This window comes from Leptonychotes weddellii, chromosome 16 (genome assembly GCF_054177405.1).
Source record: "Leptonychotes weddellii isolate Sample4059 chromosome 16, ASM5417740v2, whole genome shotgun sequence".
NCBI classification, from domain to species: domain Eukaryota; kingdom Metazoa; phylum Chordata; class Mammalia; order Carnivora; family Phocidae; genus Leptonychotes; species Leptonychotes weddellii.
The window spans coordinates 49,276,382-49,291,240 of record NC_138384.1 but is presented as its reverse complement, the minus strand read 5'-3'; the positions used below and the strand labels follow the sequence as shown (position 1 = coordinate 49,291,240).

Sequence of the window (14,859 nt, the reverse complement as noted above, 5' to 3'; positions counted from 1 at the left end):
GAATGACCCCACGGCCACGGCAGGCACACAGCAGCTTGGGCCCTGGGCCACTGCCACGATTTCAGGGATGAGGGAGAGACCCAGATCTAGGCCCATCTGCACACGGAGTTTCTCTGGTCACGGCAATCTGTTCGTGGGTGAGCCCACAGAATGAAGCTTCGGGCCTTCGTGTCACTGCCAAGAGGTCTGCGTCCACCGGGACGTGTCTGAGACAATGTGCTGGAAACCACCAGGAAACCCTGAGGGAAGCCAGCCTGAGGATGAGGCCGGCCCAGGATGGGAAAGCCCGAGAACCAGAGCACCAGAGCTACGCTCCTGATGCCGCATGTGGAACAAAACTACCCTGATGCCCACCTGGCTGCCAGACATCCATCCGAAAAGCCATCGCCTTGATTATGCACTCTCGAGCAGCTGCTTTTTGTACTCACAACACAAAGTGCTTACTGATATAAACGATTTCTTAAATGAATTGTTTACTCCTTGTGGACACCGGTGTTGGAAACACCGGGACATTTGCGACAAGTAGGATCGAATGTTAAAACAGAAAGGGCGGCGTCAAAGGCCCTGAGAAAGGAGACTCTGGGGGAGATCCCTGTGTAAACCAAATGTCAGGTCAGCCTTAGGAAACTCCCTTGGAGCTGCCTTCAAATTTAACTGCAAAAATCACTATAAAAACGGGCAGTGTGTGCTCAGATACGCAAACTTACTAAGCTAAGCAAGTACTTAACCCTGAGTATCAGGCCTGCTGGGGTTCGCCTGCCCTCCCCCTCTCCCACAGGCACTGAGGCGGATTTTGGGGACCACTGGTGCCTGGGTCTTTTGCACCTGACAACTATTTAAAATTACACCAGTCTCTCTTAATTAAAAGTTTTATTTTTAAAAAATTTAACAGACTCTGAGAAACTTCGGCATCTGAAGTGCTTACTGTTGTTTGCTGATGTTGAAAACCACGTTTTCCGCCCACTTACAACTTGCCAGCTTCTCTGGCTCGGTGGCTTGGGGACGGACGGAGGGAGGGCCCCTCTGGCTTCCACCCCAGGAGGGAATTCGTGGAGGGTGAGACCTAACATCTGGACCAGATCTAGGGTCCAGAAATGTCCCCACGTTCACTTATCGAGTCCACCTCCGCCCCCAGCCCCCTCCTGCATTTTCCTAGTGAGTGTCGCCCCAGAGACACTAAATAACCTTGTGCCAGCTCTTACAGTTCATTCCCACGGCCTGGAACCCTGATGCCCGGGCTCCTGGAGCTCCTGCGAGTTTCCAGCCACAGTGCCCCTGAGCATGGTCCCAAGTGCGTTAGACACGAGGGACTTGCTCTGCTGTGGACGTGCAGGTGCCCCGTAGGGAGGGGCCTGTCCACAAGTCCCCATCCGTAAGGCCCGTCCGGGGCGGGACTCCTCTAACCCGTGGTGCTACCCGTGGGCGACCCTGTCAGAACTTCTCGTGCTGCCGGCGGGTGTGAAGGATCCCACCCCTCCTGGTGCGGACTCTGAGGCCCCTGAAGGAAGGCCCCAGGACGAGGTGCCCCCCAGGCCGCCCCTAGGTGTGGATCCTCAGATGGCGCGTGAGGTTGGTGTTCCGGCTGAAGGTTCTCCCACACTCGCTGCACTTGTACGGCTTCTCCCCCGTGTGGATTCTCTGGTGGACCGTGAGCGAAGAGTTCTTGATGAAGGCCTTGCCACACTGGCCGCACTTGTAGGGCTTCTCCCCGGTGTGGATCCGCTGGTGCTCGATGAGGTAGGCGCTCTGGCTGAAGGCCTTCCCGCACTCACCGCAGGCGTACGGCTTCTCCCCGCTGTGGCCCATCTGGTGCACGATGAGGGACGAGCGCCCCGTGAAGTGCTTCTTGCAGATGTAGCACTCATAGGGCTTCTCCCCGGTGTGGATCCGCTGGTGCTGGGTGAGGGACGAGTTCTTGCTGAAGGCCTTCCCGCACGCGTTACACTCAAAGGGCTTCACGCCGATGTGGAACCGCTGGTGCTGGATGAGGTAGGAGCTCTGGCTGAAGGCCTTGCCGCACTCGCCGCACACGTAGGGCTTCTCGCCCGTGTGGTTCCTCTGGTGCAGAGTGAGGGACGAGCTCTTGTTGAAGGCCTTCCCGCACTCCTTGCATGCGTAGGGCTTCTCGCCCGTGTGCGTCCTCTGGTGCTCGGTCAGGTGCATGTTCTGGCTGAAGGCGCGGCCGCACACGTCGCACACGTAGGGCTTCTCGCCCGTGTGCGTCCTCTGGTGCACGATGAGGTGCATGTTCTGGCTGAAGGCCTTGCCGCAGTCCCCGCACGCATAGGGCTTCTCCCCCGTGTGGATCCGCTCATGCTGCGCGAGCGACGAGGTCTTGCGGAAAGCCTTCCCGCACACGTCGCACACGTAGGGCTTCTCGCCCGTGTGCGTCCTCTGGTGCACGATCAGGTTCATGCGCTGGCTGAAGGCCTTGCCGCAGTCCCCGCACCGGTAGGGCTTCTCTCCGGTGTGAACTCTCCGGTGGATGGTGAGGGACGACCGCTCAATGAAGTGCTTCCCACAGACGTCACATTCAAAGGGCTTCTCTCCCGTGTGGATCCGCTGGTGCTTCATCAGGGATGAGCTCCGGCTGAAAGCCTTGCCACAGGCGCTGCAGTCGTAGGATTTCTTCTCCACGTCGAGTCTGGGCGGCCGGCTGAGGTCCGGGGCCCTCAGGAACGTCTTCCCATGCGTGACCAACGGCCGGGTCCCCTCTTCCCTTGGGCCTTCCGACCGTGGTGGGACCGGGCCGGAGCTCTGGCGGGTGAATGCCTTAAATTCCCGGCACGCGGGGGTGAGCTCCTGGGAAGCCTCCGACTGCTCCAGGCAGGTCTTTCTGTTTCCCAGCTGCCCCTCCACCCAGTCACCCTGTGTCCACGCTCCTTCAGAGGCCAGACCGCGGGCACCATTTCTCGGGGGTCCCACCCCAACGGACGGTCTGTCTTCCGCACTGTCCTCCTTTGGACCCGACTCCTTCATTTCAGGTCTAGTCTCCAAGTCTGGGGGGAGGGGAAAGAGAAGACGAAATGCATGGAGTTAACAATGCTGGGAGTAAGGAACCTCCAAAGCCAGGGATGGATGAGTACACGAAATCAGAGACACAGCAGGGCACGGATGGAGATGCAAATGACAACCTGCTGATCCGAGGGGAAGCAATGAGCTGGTGACAAAGGTGGCTGAAGGAAGAAGAAGCGACAGGAGGGGAGCAGAGGGAACAGGAAGTGTCCCTCCGCGAGAGTGGTGAAAAGGACGGCGGCAGACGGGAGCGAGCGGGAGCGCCGAGGAGAGCCGTCTTGAAGAGAGACGACAGGAGGTAAGCCGGCTTGGACGGAGCGGACCAGAGGCTCTTGCAAACCGGAGCAAGGACTTACTGCAACGGGTTCCCTACTTCCAGGGTTCATCCTGAATATCCCCCACCACTTAGGCTTCCCAAAGCACCAATTTTTGTTAGAAATGGTAAGATGACAGCCGACATCTGGGTGGCACGTGCTGGTCGTCCTCCGAGGCCAGCCAAGCTCCGTCCTCCCCTGTCCCGCCCAGTGCCCCTCACTCCCCTCCCCCGCTGCCCAGTCCCGGAGCTGCAGGTGTCCCTTCGAGCTGGTTCCACACCCTCTTGCCTCTGCACATCCGTCCCCGCCTGGTAGTCCCAGCCATGCTGCAGCTCCAATCCCCTCCTTCCTACGAGGAACCAGAAGCAGGGGTAAGGCGGCAGCAGTTCCTGCTGCCCCGTTTAAAGCCCGACCTAGCCCACAACCCCTGGCATCTGAGACCCCTCCCCTAAGTCACGGCGGGCCATGCCAGGGGAGTCTGGATTTCAGGATCTTCCATATGCTGACGCCTCCCAAATTTGCACCTCCAGCCCAGACCTCCTCTGGGCTCTGCTGACGAATATTCGAAAGCCCACTTGGTGTCCCTCTTGGATACTGCTAGCCTAGTACGTCTCATTCAGAACCTGTGGTTTGGGAACCCCGGCCCCTTCCAGAATCAACGATACAACGAGAGCCTCATCAAAGAGCCTTAGCAAAGTCAGTCAGACACAGAAGGCCCAATACTGTATGACTCCAGTCCTTGTGAGGTCCCTGGAGTCATCACATTCACAGAGACGGAAAGTAGACCCTGGCGCTGGGGGCTGGGCGACAGGGTGGGGAGACAGCGTTTTAATGGAGACAGAACTTCGGTTTTGCGAGATGAAAAGAGCTCTGTGAATGGATGGTGGTGGTTGCACATCAGTGTGAGTGTACTCGACATCACTGAACTGTACACCTAAAAATGGTTAAAATGGTAAATTTTAGGTCTATCTTACCACTTTAAAAAATTAAATAAAAAAAAGACGTAGCAGTCCCCCTTGATTCACCCCTCTTCTCCCGCCATCCAGACTGCTAGCAAGTGCCACTGGACGCGCACAACAGCTTGGACTAGATCAAATCTTGCCATCACCCCTGCCAGTGATCCAGTTGGCACCCCGGATTTCCTAGCCGAAATGCAGCAAGACCGACCACCCTCACCCCTCTACGATGCATTTTCCACTCAGCAGCAAGAGGATCTTCTTAAGAGTCAGACCAAACCCTCCAGTGTCTTCCTGGTGTGCTGAGAATCAAAGCCAGTGCCTTCCCCGGCCTACAGTGTCCTCAGCACAGAGCCAGGCCCCCCTCTCCTAACCTGTCTCCCAACACCCAACCCTGCTCACCTGCTGTCAGCCAGACTTGCCCTGTGGTTCCCTTTTTCTTCCCTGACAAGCTGTCCATGCCAAGTGCTTCCTGCCTCGGGGCCTTTGCACGTGCCACCACCCCACCCCACCCCACCTTCCCAACGGTGCTCATCCTTCAGCCCTGAGCTAACATCCTCCACAGGGAGGCCTTCCCTGTCCATCCCACGGTGGAAAGGAACACCCCTCCTGCTACTCTCTTGCCTGTTTCATTGTAGGTGCTCATTATGATCTGTGGCAACTTTCGTCTGTCCCTGGATCTGTTTATTGCCAGCCGCCCTATGGAAAGGGAGCTCCATGAGGCCACGGACCTTGTCGGGGCCCAGCTCCTGCAGCAGTGCCTGGCACACAGAAGCTGTCCAATGAACATTCACTGGGCAACGTGCCTGGTGTGGCGCTAAGCCATCTGCATGGATCATTCCATGCAGCCCTGACAACAACATGCGAGTTAGGTACTCTTAAGGTTGTGCCCATTTTACAGACGAGGGAACTGAGGGTCTGAGAAGCAAGTGACAAACTCAAGGTCACAGCACATTCGAGGCAGAGCTGGGATTCTAGCAGTCTGATCCCAGAGCCATATGCCCTGATGAGTCACTGTTTTGCTGTGAGTTGTGTTCCTATCCCAGAGGAAAAGATTTGAGAAATACTGAAGGTAGGGGAATGATTGTGGCTTAGTCACCTTGGGGTATGCGTGATGCTCAGCTGTTAGGGCAGATGATGGCATGGGATGTGAAGGCTGTGGGGTGGGGACGGGAAGGGGGATGGCAAATCGGGGTGGGGCCAATGGGGACTGAGAGGCGCTGGGATATCAACTGGCCTGGGATATCAACTAGCCGTGGCTGCAGAGATCAAAGCGGGCAGTCTCAGCTGTGAAAACAGTTGAAAGTCCTTTGGAGCAAATACTAACTTGAGAAGTCAGGAGACCGGAGGCAGAATGCCAGCACACCCTGCAATCTAAGCAGGCAGGGGAAAGGAGACAGCCTCCCTTTCATGGATTAAAAGCCGTCAGGAGAGATCGTTTGCAGAAAAGCAAACACTCGGGGCGCCTGGGTGGCTCAGTCGTTAAGCATCTGCCTTCGGCTCAGGTCATGATCCCAGGGTCCTGGGATTGAGCCCCGCGTCGGGCTCCCTGCTCGGCGGGAAGCCTGCTTCTCCCTCTCCCACTCCCCCTGCTTGTGTTCCCTCTCTCGCTGTGTCTCTCTGTCAAATAAATAAAACAAAATCTTAAAAAAAAAAAAAAAGAAAAGAAAAGCAAACACTCAGCTCTTAGCTGTGAGAAGCTGTGAATACACAGCTCAACGTCAGCCAAATTAAACCAACCGGCCACATGGCGTTTCACCAACAAGACTGGCAAACAGCAGAGCACGGAGGGCGTGCGGCTGGTGCAGGGCGGGGATGTGGGCATCCTTGCTGCAGTCGAGGGCAATGCTAACAGGACGATGTCTGCAGAGGTCACTTTGGCAAAAAGCTACTCACGTGCAAAACGCTATTCATTCCTTTTGGTCTAAATAGGGATGTTTTTGTGGTACTAGATTTCTTGTCTTTTATAGTTTCTTTTCTCATATTCTGTATTTCTACGATTGTTTCGGATCACCAAGTAATTCACACTTGTAATTAAACATCAAACATCAAAAAATAACAAAATGGAAGTCTCCTGCAATCTCACCTGTGTTAACCGTTTGGTGTGCATTTTTAGAACTTTCTCCCCAGTGTACACCTTTTTTAAAAAGTGCATACAACACACTTGTATGCACACATACATATGAATGCACACTTTTTCCCCCTCAAATGGGGCTTCTGGCCCAGATAGAGTAACAGGGGTCAGATTTCCCTTCAGCCTACAGCCTAAAGCAAAGGGAAAGGGTACGGGGGGAGGACAAAATATATAAAACAAAAGTTGTAAGACATCTGACAATAAAGGGCAATGTTACCTGAGAGGTGGGATCAGAGAGGCAGGCCCTAGGACCACCCAGCTTACTCATGGGAAAGGCTGCAGGCTTCGGGTGGAGCCTTGGGGAGTGGGGAGGGAGGACGAGGCGACGCCCAGCAGATGCCCTGAGCAGAGAGAGCGCTCTGGAGATCTGCGAGGTCCTTCCCCCAGCATCAGATTCCTGGTCAGGACTGCAGACATGGAAACCACCCAAGCTTGGGAAAAAACACCCAGAAGGATTTGAAAATGTACCCAGAGCCGATCGAGGCTGGGAACAGTGCCTCACACCAGCCAGGCACGAAACCCATACCATGTAATTCACAGGCACTGGGTAGGACACTCCAGGGGGTCACGAGGACAGCAAGCTACCTGAGCCCAGGTCATAAAGGCAGAAACTGAGAGCAGATCAAATGATACAGTGCTGGTGTCAAAACAGACACAGATGGAGGAGACAGAACACAGCCCAGAATGAGACCCACACATACATACATGGACAACTGATTTTTGACGGACATGCAAAGGAAATTTTTCCAGTGGAAAAGTGCAGTCTTTTCAACAAATGGTGGTAGAACAACTGGATATTTGTTTGATGAAAAAAAAAGAGCTTCAATTAACACTTTGCGTCATTATAAAAATTAACTCTAGAGGGATCACAGAACAAAACACATAACCTAAAATTATACGACTTATAGAAGAAAAGCTTTGTGGCCTTGAGATAAGCAGAGATTTCTTAGATATGACATCAAAAGCATGATCCCAGAGGAAAATGACTGATAAATCGGACTACATCCAATGAAAACCTCCGGCTCTTCAGCAATTAGTGCCGGGGCACTTGGATACCCACACGCAAGAGTGACATTAGATCCCTTTCCTACACAATTCATGAAAATTAACTCAAAATGGACCAAAGACCTAAATGAAGAGCCAAAATTACAAAAGTCTTAGAAGAAAACACAGGAGTGAATCTTAGCGGCCTTGGGTCAGGCAACAGTCTCTCAGACAGGACACCAAAAGCACACACAACAACAACAGCGCACACCCCCGAGAATGGCTAAAATGACAAAGACTGCGCATGCAAAGCTTTGACAATCACATGGAGCACCTGGAGCTTGCGGGCTCTGCTGGCGGAAATGTAAAATGGTACCACTGCTTTGGAAAAAAGTCTGGCAGTTTCCTGAAAGGTTAAGATACGCCTACCATGTGATTCAACCATTCTACTCCCCGGTGTTTGCTCAAAAGAAAGGAAAGCATAGGTCCACAGTGAACGCTGTACACACGGGTTCATAGCAGCTTTATTGGTGGCAGCTCAGAACTGGAGACAACCCAAATGTCCATCAAGAAGTGAATGGATAAGCAAATCATGGTCTATCCATGAAGTAGAATATTACTCAGCAATAAAGAGAAGTGAACTCCTGATACATACAACATGAGTGAACCTCAAAATAATTATGCCGAGTGAAAGAAATCAGACCAAAAAAAAAAAAAAAAGAGTACATGCTGTATGAGTGTGTATATGTAAAATTCCAGAATATGCAAATTAAACCACAGTGCCGTAAAGCACTTACACATAAAGTGGTTGCCCGGGGAAGGGAGGGTGGGTGCAGGAAGCACAGGGAGATACTAAAAGGGGTAATGGACATGTTCATTATCTGGATCATGGTGATGGCTTCCCCCTGGGTGTATACAGATGTCAAAATGCATCAGATTGTCCATTTTAAATACGTGCAGTTAACGGTCAATTATACTTCCATGAAAGCTGTAAGAGAAATGGGACATATTCTCGGTCTGGAAGTTAGTGGTTTTGACCTAACACTGTATCAAGGGATATCTTTCCATGTCAGCGTCTACAAAGAGTGCTCATCTTTGAAGACCTACATGGTTTCCATCATACTGGTATGATTTGATGTGTTTAGTCAGTCTTGTGTGGGTGGGCATTTAGGTCATTTCTCCTTTTCTTCCTGTGTAAAAGTTTGCACACTCACAGGAAGATATCTAAAGGACAGATCCCTAAAAATAGAACCGTTCAAAATTTGGCTGATAATGCTCAAACTGTCCTCCAAAATTGCTGTCCCAATTTTATATTCCTAAAATGGGGAAGTCTTTTTCCCTACACCCTCACAATACAGGCTATTACCATTCCTTATGGGCCAAAACTGTATTTCTTTGACTTGATATGTATTTCTTTGACTATTGGTAAGGTTTAAAAATCTTTTATAAACTGTGATTTTTGTGTACTTCTACATTTATGAACGGCCACCTCCTATGTTTGGTCTACCTTTCTATCATTGTTTCTTGTTTCATTCTTGTTTATTCCTAGGAGCTCTTTATATAATTATAATCCTTTGACTATTACACATGTGGTGAATATTATTCCCCCATTTCATTACCTATCAACTTTATTTTTATCTTTAAACTTTCTACATAGTCAAATCTGTCCATCCTTTTTCTTATTTCTTTGTAGTCCTCAAGTGACAGGCCGATGGTGAGTAATTCATTGAAGCTGCCCCCTTACCCAGAGAGACCAGGTTCCTGTAGTTCTCCAGCATCACATCTCTGTACAGGTCCTTCTGGGCAGGCTCCAACTGCTGCCACTCCTCCTGGGTGAAGTCCACTGTCACATCCCTGAACGTCACTGATTCCTGTAAGAGGAAACCCACAACCACTCACCGCAGGGCCCTGCTCACAGAGGTCTCGACAAAAGGCCAGAAAAGCCAAGAGGATTTAGGGGAGGCAGACGGGATGTCTCTGGAGTGATTTCAAGAAGGTGCGGAGTTCTGAAGGGACCAACCCCTCAGTGTTCTTGGTGCCTACTTATAGTGGGATGGTCCTCTGACAGAGAAATAAAACAAATATAAGACTGTTTAGAGCAGAAAGTCACACACTTTGGAAACAGAGAAGGAATCAAAGGTATAATGATCATAACCCTGTGAATGGACATGTGCATTAGTTGCCCGGTAAAGGCAGAATCCTAGATGGAATCCAGTAGTTCCACACACTGTCCTGAGCCCCTATGGAGCTGCAGGCACTGAGCTAGGTGCTAGGAAATGACACAGAAAGTTCAAGTACTAGCTCCTCATGGACGAGGTACATGAACACATACATGACTGACCAGCAATCTGGTCAATACCACCGTGAAGGTACGAACAAAATCCTCCAGGCGCCCTGAGCAATGGCAGCTTTAGGGGGTGTCTAGGAAGACTTCAGAAAGGTGACACCGAATGTAGTCTGAGGGGACAATGAATGGTTGGGTCTGTGGGGGGGAGGCTGGATCAAGACCTGAGGCTTAAGCTGCAGATTAGGCCACGGGGAACAGTGGAGAGTTCCTGGGGTGGAAGCCTCGGTGCCTTCCCAACAGATGCTGTAAACCCTGTGGATAAAATGAATATTCTGTAGCACGGTAGGTAATGATGATGGTGATGATGTCAACCACCATGGCGACAAGACCTATCACTTACTGTGCAGTTGCTGTGGTCTGGGTCCTATTCAAAGCGCTTGCTGTACGTTGAATTATGCCCACCCCCAAGTCCTATGTGGAGTCCAAACCTCCAGCACCTCAGAATGGATGTTATTTGGAAACAGGGACATTGCAGATGTAATGAGTGAAGATGAAATCATACTGGGGTCGGGTGGGCCCTTAATCCTACACGACCGGTGTCCTCATAAAAAAGAGATATTTAGACACAGACACGCACACAGGGAGAATGCCGTGTGAAGACTGGCATTATGCTGCCACAAGCCCAGAACTACCAGAAGCTCGAAAGAAGACCTGGAACGCTCCCTCTCTTAGGCCTTCCGAGGAAGCACGGCCCTGCCGACACCTTGACCTTGGGGACGTCGTCCCCCAGAACTGTGAGCAGACGGATTTACACTGTGACCCCCGGTCTGTGGTACTTTGTTATGGCTGCCTTAGCAAACCAACACACATCCATCCTGCTCACTACGATATCCCCAGTGCTTTGTACAATGCCTGGCTTCTAGTAGGCGCTCAACAAATAGCTCTTGAATGAATAACTGGATCAATGAATAAGGAGGGCCTGAGAATTAAGTTAATCCATGTTTGCTGCTCAGAACAGTACATACATACAGCAGGTGCTCAATAACCATCAGATACTGTTACTGCCGCCCACAGGGCCTTGGCTCCCTCCAGTGTGCTGAGCACCACCCCCAGCCCGGACCCTGAACCACGGCTCATCCTCCCTGGGAGGAGACCTCATCCCTTGGCCAGTTCTTCCCTTGTCCCCAGTGCCTGCCCAGCGCCCCGGGCTCACACTGGCCTCCCTGTCTCAGGGGCCACCATCGCTCGATGCAGATGCAGCGTGCAGCGGCGGCTAAGGGTTTGGACTTGGGAGTCTGGTAGCCTGCAATGAAATCCTGGCTCTGTCCCTCCTAGGCTGTGTTTCCTTGGGCTACTGTCTCAACCTTTCTGAGCCTCATTTGTTCAGGGGGCTTCGTAACAACAATGTCCCCCTCCGTGGCTGTCAGGGGTGTTGAGTGAGGTAATGTATGTAGGCTTCCAGCATGGTGTCCCGTACAGCTGGAGTAAGCTCTTGATGAATGCCAACTTTTGCTAATCATCATTTGATTAATTTTGATGTTTCATATATATCTTATATACTTTTTATTATTAATAATAGTTGTTATTATTATATGCTATTATTACTTGATTCTTTGACCTAATACAACCTTTGGCCAGTCCTGCTAATAATTCCTTCTTTTAAAAAAAACCCACTTTATTGAGGTATGGTTGCCATACAAAAAGCTGTGAATATTAATTAATACAATTTGGTAAGTTTGGAAAGTATACACCCATGTAATCACCACCACCATCTTTTTTTTTTTTTTTAAAGATTTTATTTATTTGACAGAGAGAGACACAGCGAGAGAGGGAACACAAGCAGCGGGAGTGGGAGAGGGAGAAGCAGGCTTCCCGCTGAGCAGGGAGCCCGATGCGGGGCTCGATCCCAGGACCCTGGGACCATGACCCGAGCCGAAGGCAGACGCTGAACGACTGAGCCACCCAGGCGCCCCCACCACCACAATCTTAAACTTATCCATCACTTCCACAAGTTTCCTCCTGCCCCCATTTAAAATTTATTTTAATTTTTTATGTAGTAATTCTTTCAGAAAGTCTTGCCTAAGCATGTTCCATCTCAACTCACTCAATAAATCAACTATTTACTAGGCATGTACCATACACCAAGCCTGGCTGGGGGTGCACAAAAATACACCCAAACCACAATGGATGGTCTTGGAAGTCTTGGAGCCCATGCCTTACCGCAAAGGATGCTGGGAGGGCAGACAGCAGGGGGTCGAGGAGACCTCCCCTAGAAGTGAAGCTCAACACCGAAGGCACCCAAGCTCTCAGAGTCCTCCTATATAATGTAGGTAAAAGAACAAATCGAGACAACCACCACAGAGAAGTTAAAAATGAAGACGTTATGGTGCAGCCGCTTTGGAAAAGAGGCCAACAGTTCCTTCAATGGTTAAACACAGCAACCCCACTCCTGGGTCTGTACCCAAGAGAAATGAGGACATGGGTTCAAACAAAAAAACTTGTAACGGTCACTGCAGCATTACTAACAATAACCAGAAAGTGGAAACAACCCAAATGTCCATCAGCTGATGAATGAGTGAACAAACATGCTCTCTCCACGCCGTGGAATATTACTCAGCCCTGAAAAGGAAGGAAGCATTTGCACGTGCTACCACATGAAGGAACCTCAAAAGCATCATGCTGAGAGGCAGATACAAAAGATCACACAGTGTGTGATTTCATTTACATGAAACGTCCCAAATATGAAAATTCGCAGAGGAAGAGAGTAGATTAGTGGTTGCCAGGGCCAGGGGACCAATGGGGGAAATGGGAACAAGTGTTAATGGGCACACATTTCCTGTTTGCCTTATGAAAATGTTCTAGAACTGACTGCGGTGACCACCGCACAGCTCTGTGATTAGACCATAAACCAATGAACTGTATGTGGTGTGGTAGGCAGAGTGCGTCCCAATAAAGGGGTTACCTAAATGAAGACATGACAAACCGAAAGTCACAGACAAGTAAACTGACACGTTCGTACAGCAAATTAAATTTCACGTAGATACAAAAGATTCAAAAGTCGCGGTTATTATCCAAATGATAAATGGAAAAAAGGAAGAAAATACAGGTCATGTATGACCTGCGAACAGAGAGACCTTTAAAGTCAACAATGTCACCATGGAGGGAGAGGCAGATTTGGTTTTAAAGATCTGAAATGCTTTTGTAATTTAAAAATATAGAATAAATGAAGAAACAAAGAGCGAGCCTGGGAAGAATATTTGCCACGACCATTTACACACACACACACACACTTAAAATTTCAAGGATACTGAGAGTCCTGTAGACTGGTAAAGCGCAAGACAGATATCTACCCGCCTGCAGAAATGGCTAACAAACATTTCCTGAAAATAGACCCTCACCCATAATACAGACAATGCTACTCAAGCTCACCCATCATGCTCAAGGTCAACACCATGTGTCATTTATATCCCACGTGCAGAAGATATTCTGACAACAGCCCGCGGAAACCTCTCCTCCAGCCTGGCGGGGAACACACACATACTGCTACCGCCAGTGGGAAAAGCGCTAGGAGCCTCATGGAAGGCCTCTGAAACATCCAACCCGGGATTCCTCCTCAAGGAAGCACGCCTAAGAAATCACACGAAATGCAGAGAAAGACTTACGCGCCAGCCGTGTCCCTCCTGACATTGTTTGTAACCACGAGTAACTGGAAAGCAATAAACGTCCCACAACAAGGGAACCACAAAGGAAGCCAGCTACAGCTCTTAGACGAAATTCTTACATAGCCATTAAAATGGATGTTACAGGGAGCCTTTAACTACGAGGAGAATTGCTTAGGATTAAATCTTCAACAAAAAAAAACAGGATATAAAAACTACTTAGCCAGGGTGATTCTCATTTTTGCAAAACATGTACCCAGGGAAAGAAAGACACCCAAACATTCAAGAGAGGTTATCTCCTGGTGCAAGATCGCAGGTCAATCCCATTCTCTCCACTGCGTTCTTCTGGACTTTTCTAAGCTCTTTATAATGATTATGCATTTCCTTACCTACCAGGAATTTTCTTTTACTTTTATGATAGACTATTTACAGCATCAAAATTTTTTTTTTAAAAAGTCAAACTCACCAGATGACTATGCAGCCAAACAAGCGATGTTTGCAAAGCTTATGAAGTTTCAAAATAAGGGCAATCCTTATCGATTAAAGTTGGCATGGGGAGGGGGGGAATCTCAATATTAAAATGGCAGAGCCAATACTTGGTCAATTTTTTAAAATAATAATCAGAGAAGGAAGAAAATAAATGAATACACAAATATCCATATGGTTTATCTATGGGGAAAGGGACTATGGGTGAATTATATTGTCTTACCTACAGTTTACTGGGTTTTCCCAGTTTTCTAGAAGGAATATTTACATGTAATTTTTTTATTATGAAATATTTCTGGCATAAAAGGAAATTTAGAGAAAAACACAACAAACAACCATACACTGAAGCATAAAACCTACTAGCGAGAGCCGCAGACGCCCAGCTGCCCTACCCCGTGGTGTCCTCCTCCCTCTCCCCAGAGGTGACCGCTGTCTTAAGTGTGCATGCGGGCCTTGTTCCAGCCCGTGTTTTGTCCTTTCACCACGCGTGTGGGTGTTCATAAGCGACATTCACGCGTCTGGTACAGCATGCTGCCCAGGCCCCTCTGCAGGGGCCTTTTTCACACTTGATGTGATGTGTTTAAACCACCACTTCCCAGTTGCCCATTTGTCTCCTGAAAGCCCCCGAGAACAGAGCCGGTCCTTCCCAAGCTGCCCTGCCCCCCTTGGCTGACAGAAGCCAGTGTCAGGGGCAGGCAAGGGGCTGCCGAGCCCGGAAGGGCAGAGCAGAGGAGAGCAGCACTCATGCATGTGACCCTCCCTCCTCAGGGCAGACACAGGCCCCTGGAGACAGCCCAGTAGGTGAGCTCCACAGGGGCTTGGGAGTCAGAGGGTCATCCCTGGGCAGAAGTCCTGCCCCTTGGGCTTGAGCCTCTGGAATGGAGTGTGAGAGGGTAACATGACTTACCAGGGCCTCGTCAGTCAGCAGCTGGGTGGCCATCCCCCCAGTGCCCAGGGTGACGGGAACGGGCAGACTACGGTTGGGAGAGAGAGAGAGGACACAGTGAGAGACCAGGCCTGGGCC

General features: G+C 50.2%; 1 protein-coding gene across 14 annotated transcripts in view; it reads right to left on the bottom strand.

Annotated features, from left to right (window-relative positions):
* Positions 1-853: 853 nt before the first annotated feature.
* ZNF71 (zinc finger protein 71) overlaps positions 854-14,859 on the bottom strand; it is an 18,242-nt gene continuing 4,236 nt past the window's right edge. For 6 of the 14 annotated variants that reach the window (XM_081807764.1, XM_081807767.1, XM_006746430.3 and 3 more), the window contains exons 2-4: positions 14,743-14,809; positions 9,148-9,274; positions 854-2,999 (exon numbers count right to left, since the gene is read on the bottom strand). In XM_081807764.1, the coding sequence (XP_081663890.1) occupies positions 1,540-2,999; positions 9,148-9,274; positions 14,743-14,775 (1,620 nt within the window). In that variant the 5' untranslated portion in view covers positions 14,776-14,809 and the 3' untranslated portion in view covers positions 854-1,539. Of the gene's footprint in view, positions 3,000-7,898; positions 9,275-9,911; positions 10,003-14,742; positions 14,810-14,859 lie in introns of those variants that run through there. The other 8 variants (XM_081807771.1, XM_081807769.1, XM_081807770.1 and 5 more) reach the window with 4 other exon arrangements.